General features: G+C 47.2%; 1 protein-coding gene across 2 annotated transcripts in view; it reads right to left on the reverse strand.

Moving 5' to 3' along the window:
- The window catches only part of Kiaa1549 (KIAA1549 ortholog), a 131,634-nt gene extending 129,349 nt beyond the window's left edge, over positions 1-2,285 (reverse strand). For both annotated transcript variants that reach the window (XM_052173457.1, XM_052173456.1), the window contains exon 1: positions 2,042-2,285. In XM_052173457.1, coding sequence (XP_052029417.1) covers positions 2,042-2,183 — 142 coding nt within the window. In that variant the 5' untranslated portion in view covers positions 2,184-2,285. The remainder of the gene's footprint in view (positions 1-2,041) is intronic.
- Between the last annotated feature and the right edge of the window lie 12,644 nt (positions 2,286-14,929).

Here is a 14,929-nt window from a genome sequence, read left to right on the forward strand (position 1 = left end):
GCTGTGCGATGCTCTGCGCACACACACTGCTTCTCGCTCTGTTTCCTGACCAGAGGCAGCTATGCAAACCAGAGAAGCAACTTCGTGAAAGGATGGCGCCTCCGGCTCTGTGATGTCAGCTCCAGAACAGGCATATAACTTCACTTCTCCTAGTTGGATTTTGGATTAGGAGCAGCAGAGAACCAGAAAAGGGTTTCAAAACAAGGGGGAGGCAATGTAGACACACCCACCGAGTGTCTTTAAGTTTAGCAAAACAACTTTATCTCCTACAACCTCTCCAGAAGATTCAGATGACAATGTGCAAGTGGAAAAAACGCTGGGGCCAGGAAGCTAAGTGTATCATAGAATCTGGAGCCAGCCTCTCCTAAACACCTGTTAAGGCCCTCCTCAGTTAAGCAGGGATTGTAAAACCTAACCCTTAGTGTAACTGGGTCCCACAGCACCTGGCATGCACGTCAGTGGAAAGAAACAATTAGTGAGCCAGGTCCCATGATGGTCAAATCCAGCAGAATCCAGCTTTCTCTGTTGACTAAAGTCAAAAGCTCTGGGAAGGACTAACTCTTCTCCACGGAACATTGGACTGGAACTCTCAGAGTGAGACTGAGACAGGAAGTGCTAGCTCAGGCAAAGTTTCTGCACCCACTGCACACACAGCCTAAAAAAGGCCCACTCTGTCAACCCTGCCTCTGCCGTGGCTCCCTGGGGCAGTGTTCCACCCAGGGACTCCTCTCCAGGGGAAATCTCTGGAGGCTTCAGCTACGACCCCAGTCTGTGGGTCACAGAAAGCAAAGGGGAACAGAGGGCTACAGCAATTCCCCTCACCATCCAGGCAGTGACCTTGAGCAAGATGCTCCTGCCTTGATTTCCTCCTGAGTGAGTGAATGGGTCCCATCGCGCCCCCTGAAGACTCTCCCTCTGTTCTATTCCACCATCCCCTTTGTGGCCCACAGCAGGGCCTAAGGGACACCTTCGAATGTGTTCTACTGCCTTCAAGCCACCTGGCAGTCCTCTGGCCCTGCTCCCACAAGCAGGGAGGGTTCGGAGCTGCTTTCATGGCTTTTCTGTTTCTCCTGTGCAGTATGAAGAAGCTCTCCACCCTAGACTGCTCTTCTAACCTTCCGTTTTCTACCCACAAAGCGACCAAGTATGTGTGTGCTGGGGCAATCACAGGCTTGCACTGTGTCACCTCAGAGATGGTCTCCAGGCCATCCATCCATCCAGTGCACTCTCAGGGTGGACAAATAAACATTTCAGAGGAGCAACATGAATTAAACCATTTCCTCACCAAACAAAACCCACCCACACGCCTCATAAATCATGTCTCTTAATCCCATGCTGATGAGCAGTCACTAAATTGCATCTATTATAAAACCAACCATGACTCCTTTCATGCCCTGACACTTCAGACTCAAAATATTTTCACACTCCATTGTAATGCCTTTGTAGAGGCAATACCAATAGCTAGTTCCCTGGAAAGAACCATGGCCAGGGAGCTTTCCAAGAGATTTTTCTTTGAATGTTCTTTGTGTCCTGGCGCACTGGGGGACACGGCCAGCTTGCTTGCATCTGGGGGAACACTGGCTGTTCACCGGCAATGCACAACTGCTCTACAGCACACACCAGATGTACCCCTTTGCCCCAACAATAAAAGTATCCCACAACATTCACCACGCCACATTCACACGGCTGTGCACAAACACAATTCCAGTGCCTGCGTTTTGCAAAGGGGAAAAAGAAAATAGGCATCTTCGGAGCAGAAACCACCAGACCGGCCTCGGGCGACATGGTTCACGGAAGACTAGGTTGCAGACCTTTCAGCAGACCGGTCAGCCGCTCGCTCTTTTCCTTTGCATGTATTCGTTTCCTCCATGCCTTTATTTGCTGGGCCCAAGAAGAATAGAAAAGCATCTCCAACAAGGAGGGCGAGGGAGCGGTGGAGAATAAAAGAGGATGGGCGGGTGGGGGAGCCAGGGGGTGACGAGCGCGGCAGAGAAGACGGCCAGGGTGGCGGCCGCGTCCCGGGGGGCTCAGCGAGGCTTACCTGGAGCGCACGAGGCCGGCCCGGCGAGCAGCAGCAGCCAGAGGCCGGGGAGCAGCAGCCCCGGGCGGCGGTGGCGGGAGGAAGGCCCGCGGCCGCACCGCTCCGGCTCCAGTGCAACCCTGGCGCGGGGCTCCCGCTCCATGGCCACGCGTTGGCTCCCCGGCTCCCCGGCACCCCGGCCTCCCGGCGTGGGCGCGCTCAGGCCCGGGACGCCGGCGTCCGCTGCAGCGGAGACTGGGCGCCTCGCACCGGCGCGCAGCGAGGCCGGAGAGGCGGGGGCGGGCCGGGCCGGATCCGCGGACTGGGGCCGCTGCACGCCGGCCGCGCCGCTCCGCCCCCTCCCGAGCCTCGCAGCCGCTGCCGGGCAACGCACGGCCCCGCGCGGGGAGGCGAGCACCACCTCCCGGCCGGTCCGGCGCCTGCCTGCGGGCGGCCCGGCGGAGGGCGAGGCGAGACCCGGTCCCCGCCCTCCCCCAGGACCCGCCTTTCAGGAGGGCTCCCGGGACGGCGCCGCCCCGCACCCGCACCCGCACCCCCGGGGCGCTGGAGGAACGGTCCCAAACCCGGTGATTCCGGAGCACGCTCCTCCCGAGCCGCCCACGCGGGGCGGGCAGCAGGTGTGTGTGCGGGGCGGCCGAGGTCCCTGGCAGACCCGGGGCTGCCGAGCGGACAAAGCCGAGAGAAGTCGGCTCTCTTCCCCAGAGCCCGCGCGCTGGAAAGGCTGGGGAGGAGGCGCACAGGGCTCAGCCCATCTTTTGCCTTTCCAGAGCTCTGCCACCTGGTGAAGGTGGGCCTTTGGAGAGACCTGGGCCTACTGCCCTGAGCTTAGTGAGTCTTCAGAAAGGGGCTGCTGAAACTGAATCAAGGTGGACAGAAACAGACAGACACACAGATCCAGGCCTTAAAAAAAAAAAAAGTCACACCAGTGTATGATGAAAAAGATCCTGCTGGGGGTTAGTTTCCTGGGGAAATGAGAATGTGGATGGGAGCTAGCATGTGTCTCTGCAGAGCCAGGTGTATTAACTCTGAAGACCGAGTAAGGTTGGAAGGTCTTGGAACACACCACAGTTTTGGACAGTTCATATTTCAGAGGTTGCACCAGCCATAGTCTGAAAGCTGTGCATCAGAGAAGTATCTTGTTGACTGAGGAACTATGACAGACAGTGGGAAATGCCAGCCATCCAGACTGGCCAAAGGATCAAGGTTGCTCTTCAGTGAGGTAGCCAAAAGAACCAGAAAGATGCTACCCCGTTTTGCTGGGCAAAGTCATCTATCTAGGCAAAGAATCAAAAGGTCCTGTTCTTAAAAAAAAAAAAAAAAAAGAAAAGAAAGAAAGAAAAAAGGCACTTGTTAAATCTCAGGGAAGATGAGAATCTAGGTTACAAGCTTTTGTGGATGACCCTAATTTTTGTGCTCCATTGTGTCACCTATCATAAGCAACCCCCACAAATTGCTCCCCTGCTCCCCCTGACATGTACATCCACGGAATTGTCTCCAGCATACTCAAGTGGAGATTCTGCTTGTCTGGGCATGTCTGTGCCCTGACCACCATAGCTCTCCTCCCTCCTGGCTTTTCTCTGAATTCTTTGTACACACAACTCATCTGGCCACCGACCACTACCTAGAGCAGCTCTTGACATTTAGTCTATTGTGTTATTTTTTTATGAACTTGTAAGTACACACACACACTAAGTTAAAATGACGGTCTAACATGTTATCACCCCACACAGGATCCCCCAGAGCCCCAGAAAGATTTCATTATATATTTATTGATGGGACTCTATGTGTCCTTTACAATTGGCCTCAGCCTCCAGGAAGTTCCCATCTGCACTAGATATCAGAGTGTGGAGAAAGCAATCTCCCACACCATTCTGAGTCAACTCAGACTCTGCTAGAAATCAACAAAAATGCAACCTTGGGCTAACAGGAAGGACCCCAGGGCATCAGCTCTCCAAGGAAAAAGGGGATCCCTAGAGTCCCTTGGTCTTTCTGCTCTCAAAACATAAAATCAACCTCTGTCAGGAATTAAAGTGTTCTCCCTCAGTGTCTAGCAAGATGACTCCCAGAGCTCAGCTGGCAGATAGTGTAACTCTGCAAACCCAGCAGGAATGAATGCTCAAGGTAAGCAGAAATGTGTGTGTGTGTGTGTGTGTGTATACACAAGTGCACAAGCATGCCTCCACATCTAGGCACATGTCTGTGCACATTTGTGTCTAAAAATAGGGATCAAGACATAGCCTCGGAGCATCCATACTAAACTATGCAATGGACAGATCTAGTGTCTATGTCTTTGCATTTTGTATGACTTGTTAGTACTGGGTGGGAGATAGAAGCACTGATTTTTAGACACCTTTCCACCTAATCTCATTTTATGTATACACAAGTGAGAGATGAGCTTTCCCTCAGCCACAGGGAAGCACCAACAATTAGGAAAGAAAGTGAGCATGGCTCCCCAGCAGGCTTCAAGCCTGGTGTGGGGAGGGAGAGAGATGGAGTCAGTTTACTCTTAGACAAAACAGGCACCACTCGGGGCCTCTACAAGCTGCACCTGGGCCCTGCCACAGGCCCAAGAGTCTGAGGAGCCAAGGGAAAACCCACCAGGATCCATCTTTCCTATGCGTGAGTACCCAGGACCCCATAATTCCACTCCTTCAGGCGGACTCACTTCCTGAGTCCGTGTGGTACCTATCATCCTGAGGTCTGCCTTCCCCAAAGTGGGTCGGCAGCTATTGTACCCGGCTATGGAGTGGGGGTTGGGGTAGTTGTTTGCAGGGGTGGTGATGGGGCTTTGACAGCTGGAGAGGGTGGCTACACAAATCCTGTAGGATGAAGCCAAGAACCAAGGATGGAAAGACGAGCTCCAGGGAAACGCTGAGTCCAGTGAATGCTTTTGCAACGCAACGCAAGGAGTCTAAGATTCTGCACTTAAACCCAGCCTACCAGGTTAGGAGGAAGGTCTGTACCCTAAAGGGCAAAGATGGTGGTTTTTATTTCAGAGTTTGCTCGCTCATCACAGACTGTGGGCATGTATTCTTTTCAGATGCCCTCTATCCGAGTGGCTCTTCTTCCTGATCTGCCATGACATGACCAGGCAGGACTAGAACTCCTGTGCACAGGAACGTCCCTTATCTGCCCCACAACAACGAACCAATATCCCCGAAACCACAAGCCCAAGGACATTCTTTCTCCTTTACATTGCTTCTGTCGATACTTTCTCATACTGATAAGAAAGGTAACTGATATGAGGTCCACACGGTTCCGTTCAGTTCCACTCACATTCTGAGCACTTGCCATCTATGGGAGAAACCGCAGAGGGTGCTGGGAGGATCCCAGCAGACAGAAGGAAGTGCTTCTCTGACATTGCTTATGTTCCAGTGAAAGCAGATGTGTGACAAGAAAGAGAATACCCCACTGGTGACAGCTATTTGGAGACCTTTAAAGGGGGGGAAAGGAGAGGCTGGGTATGGTAACACAGGCCTTTAATCCCAGTACTCAGGAAGCAGAGGCAGGCAGATCTCTATGAGTTCAAGACAAGCCTGGTCTATGTAGCAAGTTCAGGACAACCAGGGCTGCATAGTAAGATCTTGTCTCGAAAATTAAAATGAAAGAAAATTTAAAGTTGAATGAAGAATGGCGTGTGGGCAAAGACCACCATGTCTCCGTGCTAACTAGAGGAGCCAATGACAATCACTGCAGCAAGGCGACGTTGGACATCAAGCTGTGGGACAACTGGAGCAAATGGTGCATGGCACAGAGCAATTACATATGTGAAAGAGCCAACCAGGGTAAGTATCCAAAAAATGTTTACCGAGCCCTGAAGCTGACCCACAAAGTTGTGCTGGGCCTTGAGGAAATGTAATTAGCCATGTGTTGGGTTATCCCAGGCAGGGCACCTGCAACTAACCAAAAAGTATGATATCACCAAAATCCAGCTTGGCAAACCATGATTTTTATTGGGGTTATTTACAGGCATATAGGTTAGGGGTTACTTACAGGAGCAGAAATGACTCAAAAACAAACATCACCAAAGCCCACCCCAGCGTGGGTGACAGCTCACAAAGCCGGGGCCTAGATTGTACAGGAAGTTCAACATTTTAGAGCGTGTCCCTTTCTAGGGACTCAGTTGGTCTGAATCCCTTCCAGGCAGCTCAGCTGGTTTCTGTGTCTTCCAGGCAGCTCGTCTGGTCTGAGAGTCTTTGCAGCTGGGCTCTGCTCCTCTGAGGGGGGCTCTCAACTTTTATTACTCTGACAGGGAGGGGCCTAGGGAATCTGTCAGTTTCAGGGACTTCCTGAAGCTCTTTTGAAGTTTTTGTTCATTTGTTTGGTTTTTGGGTTTGGCTTTATTTTTTCTTCTTGCTTAAGGAGCTTCCCTGTGGAGTGCAATGCGTTCATCTCAGAGGAAACTATTACACAATGCCAAGGTTTTGTAGAGGAGAAAAAATAAGCTTCAAAATGATTCTGTTACAAAGCAGAGGGTTTCAGATGTTAGCATGATGTCACTAAATGTTCAAAGCAGGTGTTTGTATTTGGTGGGAGGACAGGAGGGAAGCTTCAGGAGCTGGGATGAGGCTCAGTGAGACAGCATTGTTAGCCTAACATACATGAGGTCCTAGGTTCAAGTCCCAGCACTCAACAGCACATGAAATGAACTTCAGGAATCAGAAAGCTACGAGATTTAGCAGGATTACACCTGGAGAAGACGAATGTCTGAACAAATACATAATAACAGGAACATGAGATCTTTCTAACTGATGTATCAACTCAGCTAGAACTTTGGATCTCAACCCTAGCAACTATGTAAAGTCAACTGGAGTTTGACAAATAGAGCATTCCATGCCTGGGCCACACCTCCAGTAATTAAGTGCAAATGTCAGCAGTTAAGGCTTGGGCAGAGCTCTGTTTAGAAAGCTTCGTGGGATTTTCATGCATCGTCAGGGATAGAAAGCATCCAGTTAGAGTGAAGAGAAGGGCCAGTCGACAGGCAGAAGACTGAACCGGGCACAGAGTCATGGGGCTAAAGGATCTGAGCTTCATCTGCAGGCGATGAAGTATTAGTAAAGACCTTTTTGAACTATTATTAGAATGAAGCACAAGAAAGATGACGCTATTAACAATGTATAAGACCATTTGGAGAGGAGAGGCTGAAGAGGGAGGGAAAACCAGCCAGGAAACTGCAGCTCTGCGGGCATGAAGCATGAAGGATTTGAACATCTCCCACCACCAAAGACAGCAAGCTTAACTTTTTTTTATCTGATCCATTTATACAAGAATATGGGGAAGTGGCCATTCTCAAATCCTACTGAACGGAGTGTCAGTTGACATAGGCATTCTGGAGGATATCTTGGCATTATCTATCAAAATTTAAAATCGGTTCAACATGTGGCCCAGAAAGTCTAACTCAAAATACAAATGGTTTCTTGAGGCTGGAAAGATGACTCAGTGTTACACTCCAGAGGACCTGAGTTCAGTTTCCAGAACACACACGCTAGCTCACAACCATTTTTAATTCCAATCCTCAGTCATTCAGCGCCCTCTTCTGGCCCATCTCAGCTACACATAGAAAGACAATATACCCATACACAGAGGATAAGTAAATAAATTGTAACCATGTATGACTACTCTCCCCTAATTCATTCATCCTTTTTTACTTTCAGTATTTACAGCTGGCTGACAATGTAGCCCAGAAAGAGACCCTTATGTACACGGTGTCTCCCTTCCCCCCCTACCCTTCCCCTCCTCTTTTCTTCCTCTTTCTTCTGCCTTTTTCTTTTTCTTTTTTTCTTTCCCCCTTTCTCTCCCACCCTCAACCCTTCTCACTTCTTTCATTTTTAATTATCTTTAATTTAGTTAGATAAATTTAATCAGGAAATTGAGTTAAAGGAAATTCACCTTTTAAAAATGTTCCCTGAAGGGGCTGGAGAGATGGCTCAGCAGTTAAGAGCACTGACTGCTCTTCCGAAGGTCCTGAGTTCAAATCCCAGCAACTACATGGTGGCTCCCAACCATCCTTAATGAGATCAGATGCCTCTTCTGGTGCATCTGAAGACAGATACAGTGTACTTAGTTATAATAATAAATCTTTAAAAAAAAAAGTTCCCTGAGCCTTCACAAGCCTAGGGGATTCAATAACCACCACCATTCAAGATATAGAACCACCAATTGTATGTGCCATTGCCTTATACACACACACACACACACACACAAACATATACACACACACACAAATTGCTGACAACTCCAATAATATGGTTTACACATCTGTAATTTTGCTTTTTCCAGAATTTCATATAAATAGAATCATTTAATATATATAGCTTTTGTTGCTGTTGTTTGGGTTTTTGGTTTTGTTTTGGTTTTGTTCTTGTTTTTCCAGACAAGGTCTCTTTGTGTAGCTCTGGCTGTCCTAGAACTCACTCTGTAGACCAGGCTGCCCTCAAAGTCACAGAGAACTGCCTGCCTCTACTGGGATTAAAGGCATGCACCACCCAGCTGATAAAGTAAACCCAGGTTACATATATACAACTTTTTGAGCCTGGGTTGTTTAGTATATATCAGTTGTTGCGTGTATCAATAGTTTGTTCCTTTATGTTGTTTAGCAGTATTCCTTTGAATGGTCATACCACAATGTGTTTATCCATTGTACTAACTGATGGACATTTGAGTTCTTTCCACTTTCTTGGCTATTATTTATTTCCTAATGTTTGTATAAATGTCTGCTTTCATTTTTCTTGAGTAATTCCTAGGAGAAGTATTACCAGATTCTGTAGCAAATATATATTTAGCTTTATAAGAAGCTGATAAATTGTCTTCCAAAGTGGTATATATATTTACATTCCTGCCAGCAATGTATGAAAATCCTAGTTATTGAATAGCCTTGCTGACACCTGGTCTTATTTGTGTGTGTGTATTTGCTTTTGCTTGTGCTTTTACAATATTGGAATAAGAACCCAAGACCACTGAATAACATTCTCAACCCTCTTTAAATTTCATTTTGAGACAATGTCTCACTAAATTACCAGGCTGACTTCAGACTCTTCTATCATCCAACCTCACCCTCCCAAGTGGCTGAAAGAGCAAGCGTGAACCAGGCCGCCAGCTTTGGGGCAGTCTTGATGAAATAGATTAAGTAGCTGTGCACAGACAACTCTTTCTTGCATTATAACAATGCTAAGCACCATGTTCTGTGTTTATTTTTTCCTACCGGGTCTTCTTTGGAGCAGTATGTTTTCACATCTTTTACACATCCTATATGGGCCATTTTTCTTTCTGCCAACTTATAAGTGTTTTTACATATTTTTGGCGTAAATCTTCCATCAGATGAATGTTTTGGCAATATTTCCTCCTGGCCCACAGCTGGCCTTTTCCGACATCTAATGGTATATTTCAAAGAGCAGACTTTTTTTTCCTCTTGCTTTGATGAAAGCCAGCCTTTCTTGCCTTTTTTTGGCTCATGGGTTTTGTGTCCTATCTAAGAAACCTTTGATTAGGCAAGGCTGGATTTGAACACAAGGGGAAGGTGGTGTTGAGTGGTCTAGCTTCTGGCTGTGAGAGCCAAGCTAGCTTGAGCTATGGTGAGGGAGAGCGGGGCCTTGAAGGAATGACTCAGCCAAAAGGCCAAAGACACACACAGGAACCATTGATGGCAGGTCCTTAGCTGCAGCCATGAGAGTGTATAAATTGCACCCGAGACGAGAGGACTTGATAGGAGAAAAGGACCAAGGAGAGGCACTCAAGAAAGCCGTGGAAAAGCTGAAATGGATCCTGTGTAAGAGACCAGCAGCAATGGGTGGACAAAAGAGGGCATGCAGTGGGCGTGGTGAGGGCATGCAGTGGGCATGGTGAGGGGATGCAGTGGGCATGGTGAGGGGATGCAGTGGGCGTGGTGAGGGGGATGCAGTGGGAGTGGTGATGGAATTATCTAGGAGGCAAACATCTGGGTGTGTCTGTAAGAGATTCACAACCACCTGTAACTCCAGTTCTAGGTGGTCTGATGCCCTCTTCTGGCCTCTGTGGTCACATCACACATACACAAAAATGAAAATGAAACCCTTTCTATGTAGTGCACCATCTAATATAAAACACTGGAAGTCATGCAACAATGAGTTGCATTAAGATGATATGATCTGGAGCATTGTTTCTTTTAATAAAGATGTTATATTTATCTTTTCAGTCAAAAAAATATTAGCTGGCCCAAAACTCTTTAGGCAGCTGTGGGGCTTCATGTGTTTCATCCTAGCACTCGGGAGGCCGAGGCAGCCTGGACTACAGAGTGAAATCCTATCTTAAATAACAAACTAAACAAAGATAAATGTTTAGAAGGCAAAGTCTTCCCCAGGTTAAGAACAGAGACAGCAGCACCACGCAGAGGACTTCACAGTCAGTCACTCCCTCTTAAATGTCAGCCTCAGGACTAGGTGGCAGGGTTTGGAAGACTGAGGGTAGGAAAATCTGAAAAAGGAACAGATCAGTATAAGCTACAAAAGGAGTCACAGAGAGTGTTGGGGTGTAAGCTGGGTCTTGAGCAATAGAAACAGTGGGTAATGTCTGTTAAGGTAAAGAAAAAGAAAAGGAGAAGGTACTGTTTAAAGCAATCAGACAATTAGGAAGAAGCCAACAGAGCAGAGAACAGGACTCCTTGCTTATTTGGGGACATATTTGGAGACAAAGGAGCAAACAGGGTCAGAGTTAGACAGTCTGTGATCTCAACTAAACTACCTCAGTCGACCTCAGCTCCCAAAAAAGACTTCCAGACTACCAAAAGGGAAGCCAAGGGTCTGGAAGATGACTCAGGGGTAAAATACTTGCTGGACATCCATGAGAACCTAAGTTCAAATCCCCAGCACCCACCTAGAAAGCCAGATGAGTTGGAATGTATCTGTGACCCCAGCCCTACTGTGGTGGGACACAGATTTCTGGAGCTCCCTAGCCAGCCAAGCTAGTCACTGTGAGCTCCAGAGTCAGGGAGATACTCTGTCTCAAACATTAAGGTGGAGAATAGTCCTTAGGGGGCTGGTAACCACAGAGGTAAAATGGTTAAACTTCTGGCTGGCCAGATGATAAAGGTAATTGCTACCAACCCCCAATGAACTGGGTTCAGTCTCTTAGACCCATAAGTTGTAAGGAGAAAACTGACTCCCTAAACAGTCTTCCACACATTTGCTGTGGCTCACAACTGCAATCCCACACAGAGAGTAAATAAGTAGATGTAAACAAAATCTCTTTCCAGTGTGCCACTAAAAATACCAAACAAATAATGACAACAGAAACCGGCACAGGCTGAACCAGAAAGCCCGCCTCTCTCTCTTTTTTTTTTTATTCGATATAATTTATTTACATTTCAAATGATTTCCCCTTTTCTAGCCCCCCCCACTCCCCGAAAGTCCCGTAAGCCCCCTTCTCTTCCCCTGTCCTCCCACCCACCCCTTCCCACTTCCCCGTTCTGGTTTTGCCGAATACTGCTTCACTGAGTCTTCCAGAACCAGGGGCCACTCCTCCTTTCTTCTTGTACCTCATTTGATGTGTGGATTATGTTTTGGGTATTCCAGTTTTCTAGGTCCGCCTCTCTTAACACTGTTTGGTAGCAATGGTGGTAAGAAAGACTGTTCCAGAGGGAGGGTCCAGGCCAACCTCCCTTCCTATCCCACTTCCCTGATTTCCATTTCCCCACGCTCCAGCCCCCAACACACAAGCTGCCACACCAGTCCATCTGCCAAAGCCTCTGCGCCCACTCACCTTGGTCATCTCTGCCTATAGCCCCGACAGGTGGCAGCTCTCCAAGTACCCACCTCAGAATCATGGCGACAGTTGGTGACAACTATTTTAAGGATCACCCTCCTTTCCCAGATTGGTACTAACTCCAACTCACATATGAGTGCGTGCGAAACTTGACTCTGGCAAGCTGGGACTGAGAAAGATGAGCACAGCCTAGCTCCGGCAAGCGGGGACTGAGGAAGATGAGCACAGCCTAGCTCCATTCGTGTTCTCATCGTGGGTTCAGATCAAGTACAAGCAAAGCCAACCCCACACTAACTAGCTCTCCATCTTGGAGTTCCCACTGCTGTGATAAACCACTGTGACCAAAGACAACTTGGGACCGAAAAGGTTTCCATCAACTTACAACTCTCAGGACACATTCTAGCACTGAGGGAACTCGGGGCAGGAACCTGCAGATGGGCTGAAGCAGAGGCCATGAAGAAATGCTACTTGTTATTGGTTGTTTGCCTTGACTTGCAAAGTTTGTTTCCTTGTGCCATCCAGGACCACCTGCCAAGGGGTGGCACCACCCACAGTGATCTGGGCCCTCCCTCATCAATCATCAATCAAGACAATGTCCTACAGACTTGCCTTACTGGACAATCTCACGGGAGGCATTTTCTCAATTTAGATTCCTTCTTCCCAAATGACCCTCGCTTGGGTTGAGCTGACAGAAAAACTAGCCAGCACACCATCCTAACCATCTTCACTCTCCAGAGGACTCCTTTAGCTGTCAAATCCCAGAGACATGTCTTTTCCAGGAGGGGATCCAGTCTGGAGCCTCCAGAGCTATGGGCATCATTCCTGTAGGAAGTCCTCCCTGGTCTCTGCAGCACAGGGGTTCTTGCTCTTCCTTCCATGTGCACATATGGACATACCACGATGTGGTTACCCATTGTACTAACTGATGGACATTTGGGTTCTTTACACTTTCTTGGCTATTATTTATTGCCTAATGTTTATATAAATGGCTGCTTTCATTTTTCTTGAGTAAATACCTAGTAGGAGAATTACCAGATTCTGTAGCAAATGTATATTTAACTTTATAAGAAGTGGATAAATTGTCTTCCAAAGTGGTATATATATTTACATTCCCGCTAGCAATGTATGAAAATCCTAGTTATTGAATAGCTTTTCTGGCACCTGGTCTTATTTGTGTGTGTGTGTATTTGCTTTTGCTTGTGTTTTTACAATATTGGAATAAGAACCCAAGAGCACTGAATAACATTCTCAACCCTCTCTAAATTTCATCTGCATGGAGTTTGAGTGTCAGCTCCCCTCCTGCAGTGTGAGTTCTCCTAGAACAGAGACCTCATCCCTTCCCTCCCTCCCTTCCTTGCCCAGAGCTCAGTAGCTGGGGGAGGGTCAGAATGCCCAATGAATTCAGGGAGAGGACAAATGAAATCAAGGGCTAAGCTCAGAGGCAGTCTCTCCTCCTGCCTCACCCCTCCCTGCTCCCCCAAGGGAGTGCATCAACCCGAGAGGAGCATGAGATTGGCCAAATGCTTTGGTACCAGGCCCAGAAGGGAAGTAGCTTGGCATCTACTTGTGCACCCTTGTACTGACACAGTAACTGCTCGAGTTTCAAAGTATGTGAAGAAGTGCTGGGTTCTCTGCCACGCTGTCTAAAGCACCAGCTGAGATCACTGGAAAAGTATAAAAGGCTGCTTCAAACCCAATGTGGGCTTGGCCTTCTTCAGAGCTTGGGAACTGAACGAGCTGGCATCCGCAAACGTTTGCTAAATCTAGAGGACCAAGGCTCTTGACAAGGCTCCAGGAAGAACACAAGCTCTATCCTTTAGAAAACGGCCACTCCCCAAACAATGAAAGATGCCTAAAAACCAACTTACTCCACATCAGACAAATCTGAACATTACAGGCTCGAGAAGACAATTGTCAGAAGTGATAAAATCATTTTCCCACAGAAAACTCCGGGTGGAACTCGTCCACCCTTTCAAGGGACAGATTAAGACATTTCTATGGAGAAGAACTTTTGTGGTGATGGACTTGCTCTGTAAATTCTTGTTGTCTGGCACTGAGGAGACAGCTCGGTGGGTAAGAATGTTTGTTCTACAAACATGAGGATATGAGTTCAAGTCTCCAGCACCCATATAAAAGAGTGGACATGTCTGTCCACATCTGTGGCCCCAACACTGGAGGAAGTGCCAGGCAGATGGATACCAGGGGATTGCTAGCCAGGCTAGCTGGACTGAGAATCGTCCTATCTCAAGGACAAAGTGGAAAGCTATAGAGGAAGATAATGATGTCCTGTTCTGGCCTCTGCATGCATGCATCCACACATTCACATGCATGCCACACCTACAAATGAATGAATGAATGAATGAATGAATGAAGTAATATATAAATCTGTATTGTCTAGTTAAACAGCCATGGTTGTCAAGCATTCAACATGCAGCTGGCTGACGGGGGAGTGGAATCTTTAATATAATTTAATTTTAATTAATTTTAATTAATTTAACTTTAAATATCCACATGTGGTACACATTAGATAATATGACTCTGGTACACTACAGACACATACTATACATACTCCATACATCAGGCATCTAGCTAAATGTACAAGGATGATCATTACTGCTTAATTCTTTACCAGAATTTTAAGGATTTTGTAACTATGTTTCTAGACTAAATTATCCTCTAATAAAATTTTAAGGAGTCTTCCTTATCTTTGTTAAGAATAGCACTTATTTAACTCACTGAAATAATTTGAGATCATGCCATCTTTTTCATTTTTCTTAAAAGAGCGTTAACTTTTATCATACGTCACACAAAAAGCACAATGTACCGAGTAAAATTATAAGTATTGGAATTATCCATAACCTAACGAATGCCAAAGAAACAATATTAGATGTAACGGAGGCTATGTGTCTCTGAATGTCTGCCTGAAAGCATTAGTCCCTGCAGAGGGACTAGAGTTACAGTCAGTTGTAACTGTCATGTAGAGGCTGGGAACTGAACCCAGGTCTTCTGTAAGAGCAACAAGTGCTTTCAGCCCCTGAGCCCTCTCTCTGACCCCTATGGTACATATCTTTTTTTTTTTTTTTTTTTTTTTTTTTTTGGTTTTTTCGAGACAGGGTTTCTCTGTGTAGCCCTGACTGTCCTGGAACTCACTCT

The sequence above is a fragment of the Apodemus sylvaticus genome, chromosome 2 (assembly GCF_947179515.1).
Source record: "Apodemus sylvaticus chromosome 2, mApoSyl1.1, whole genome shotgun sequence".
NCBI classification, from domain to species: Eukaryota; Metazoa; Chordata; class Mammalia; order Rodentia; family Muridae; genus Apodemus; species Apodemus sylvaticus.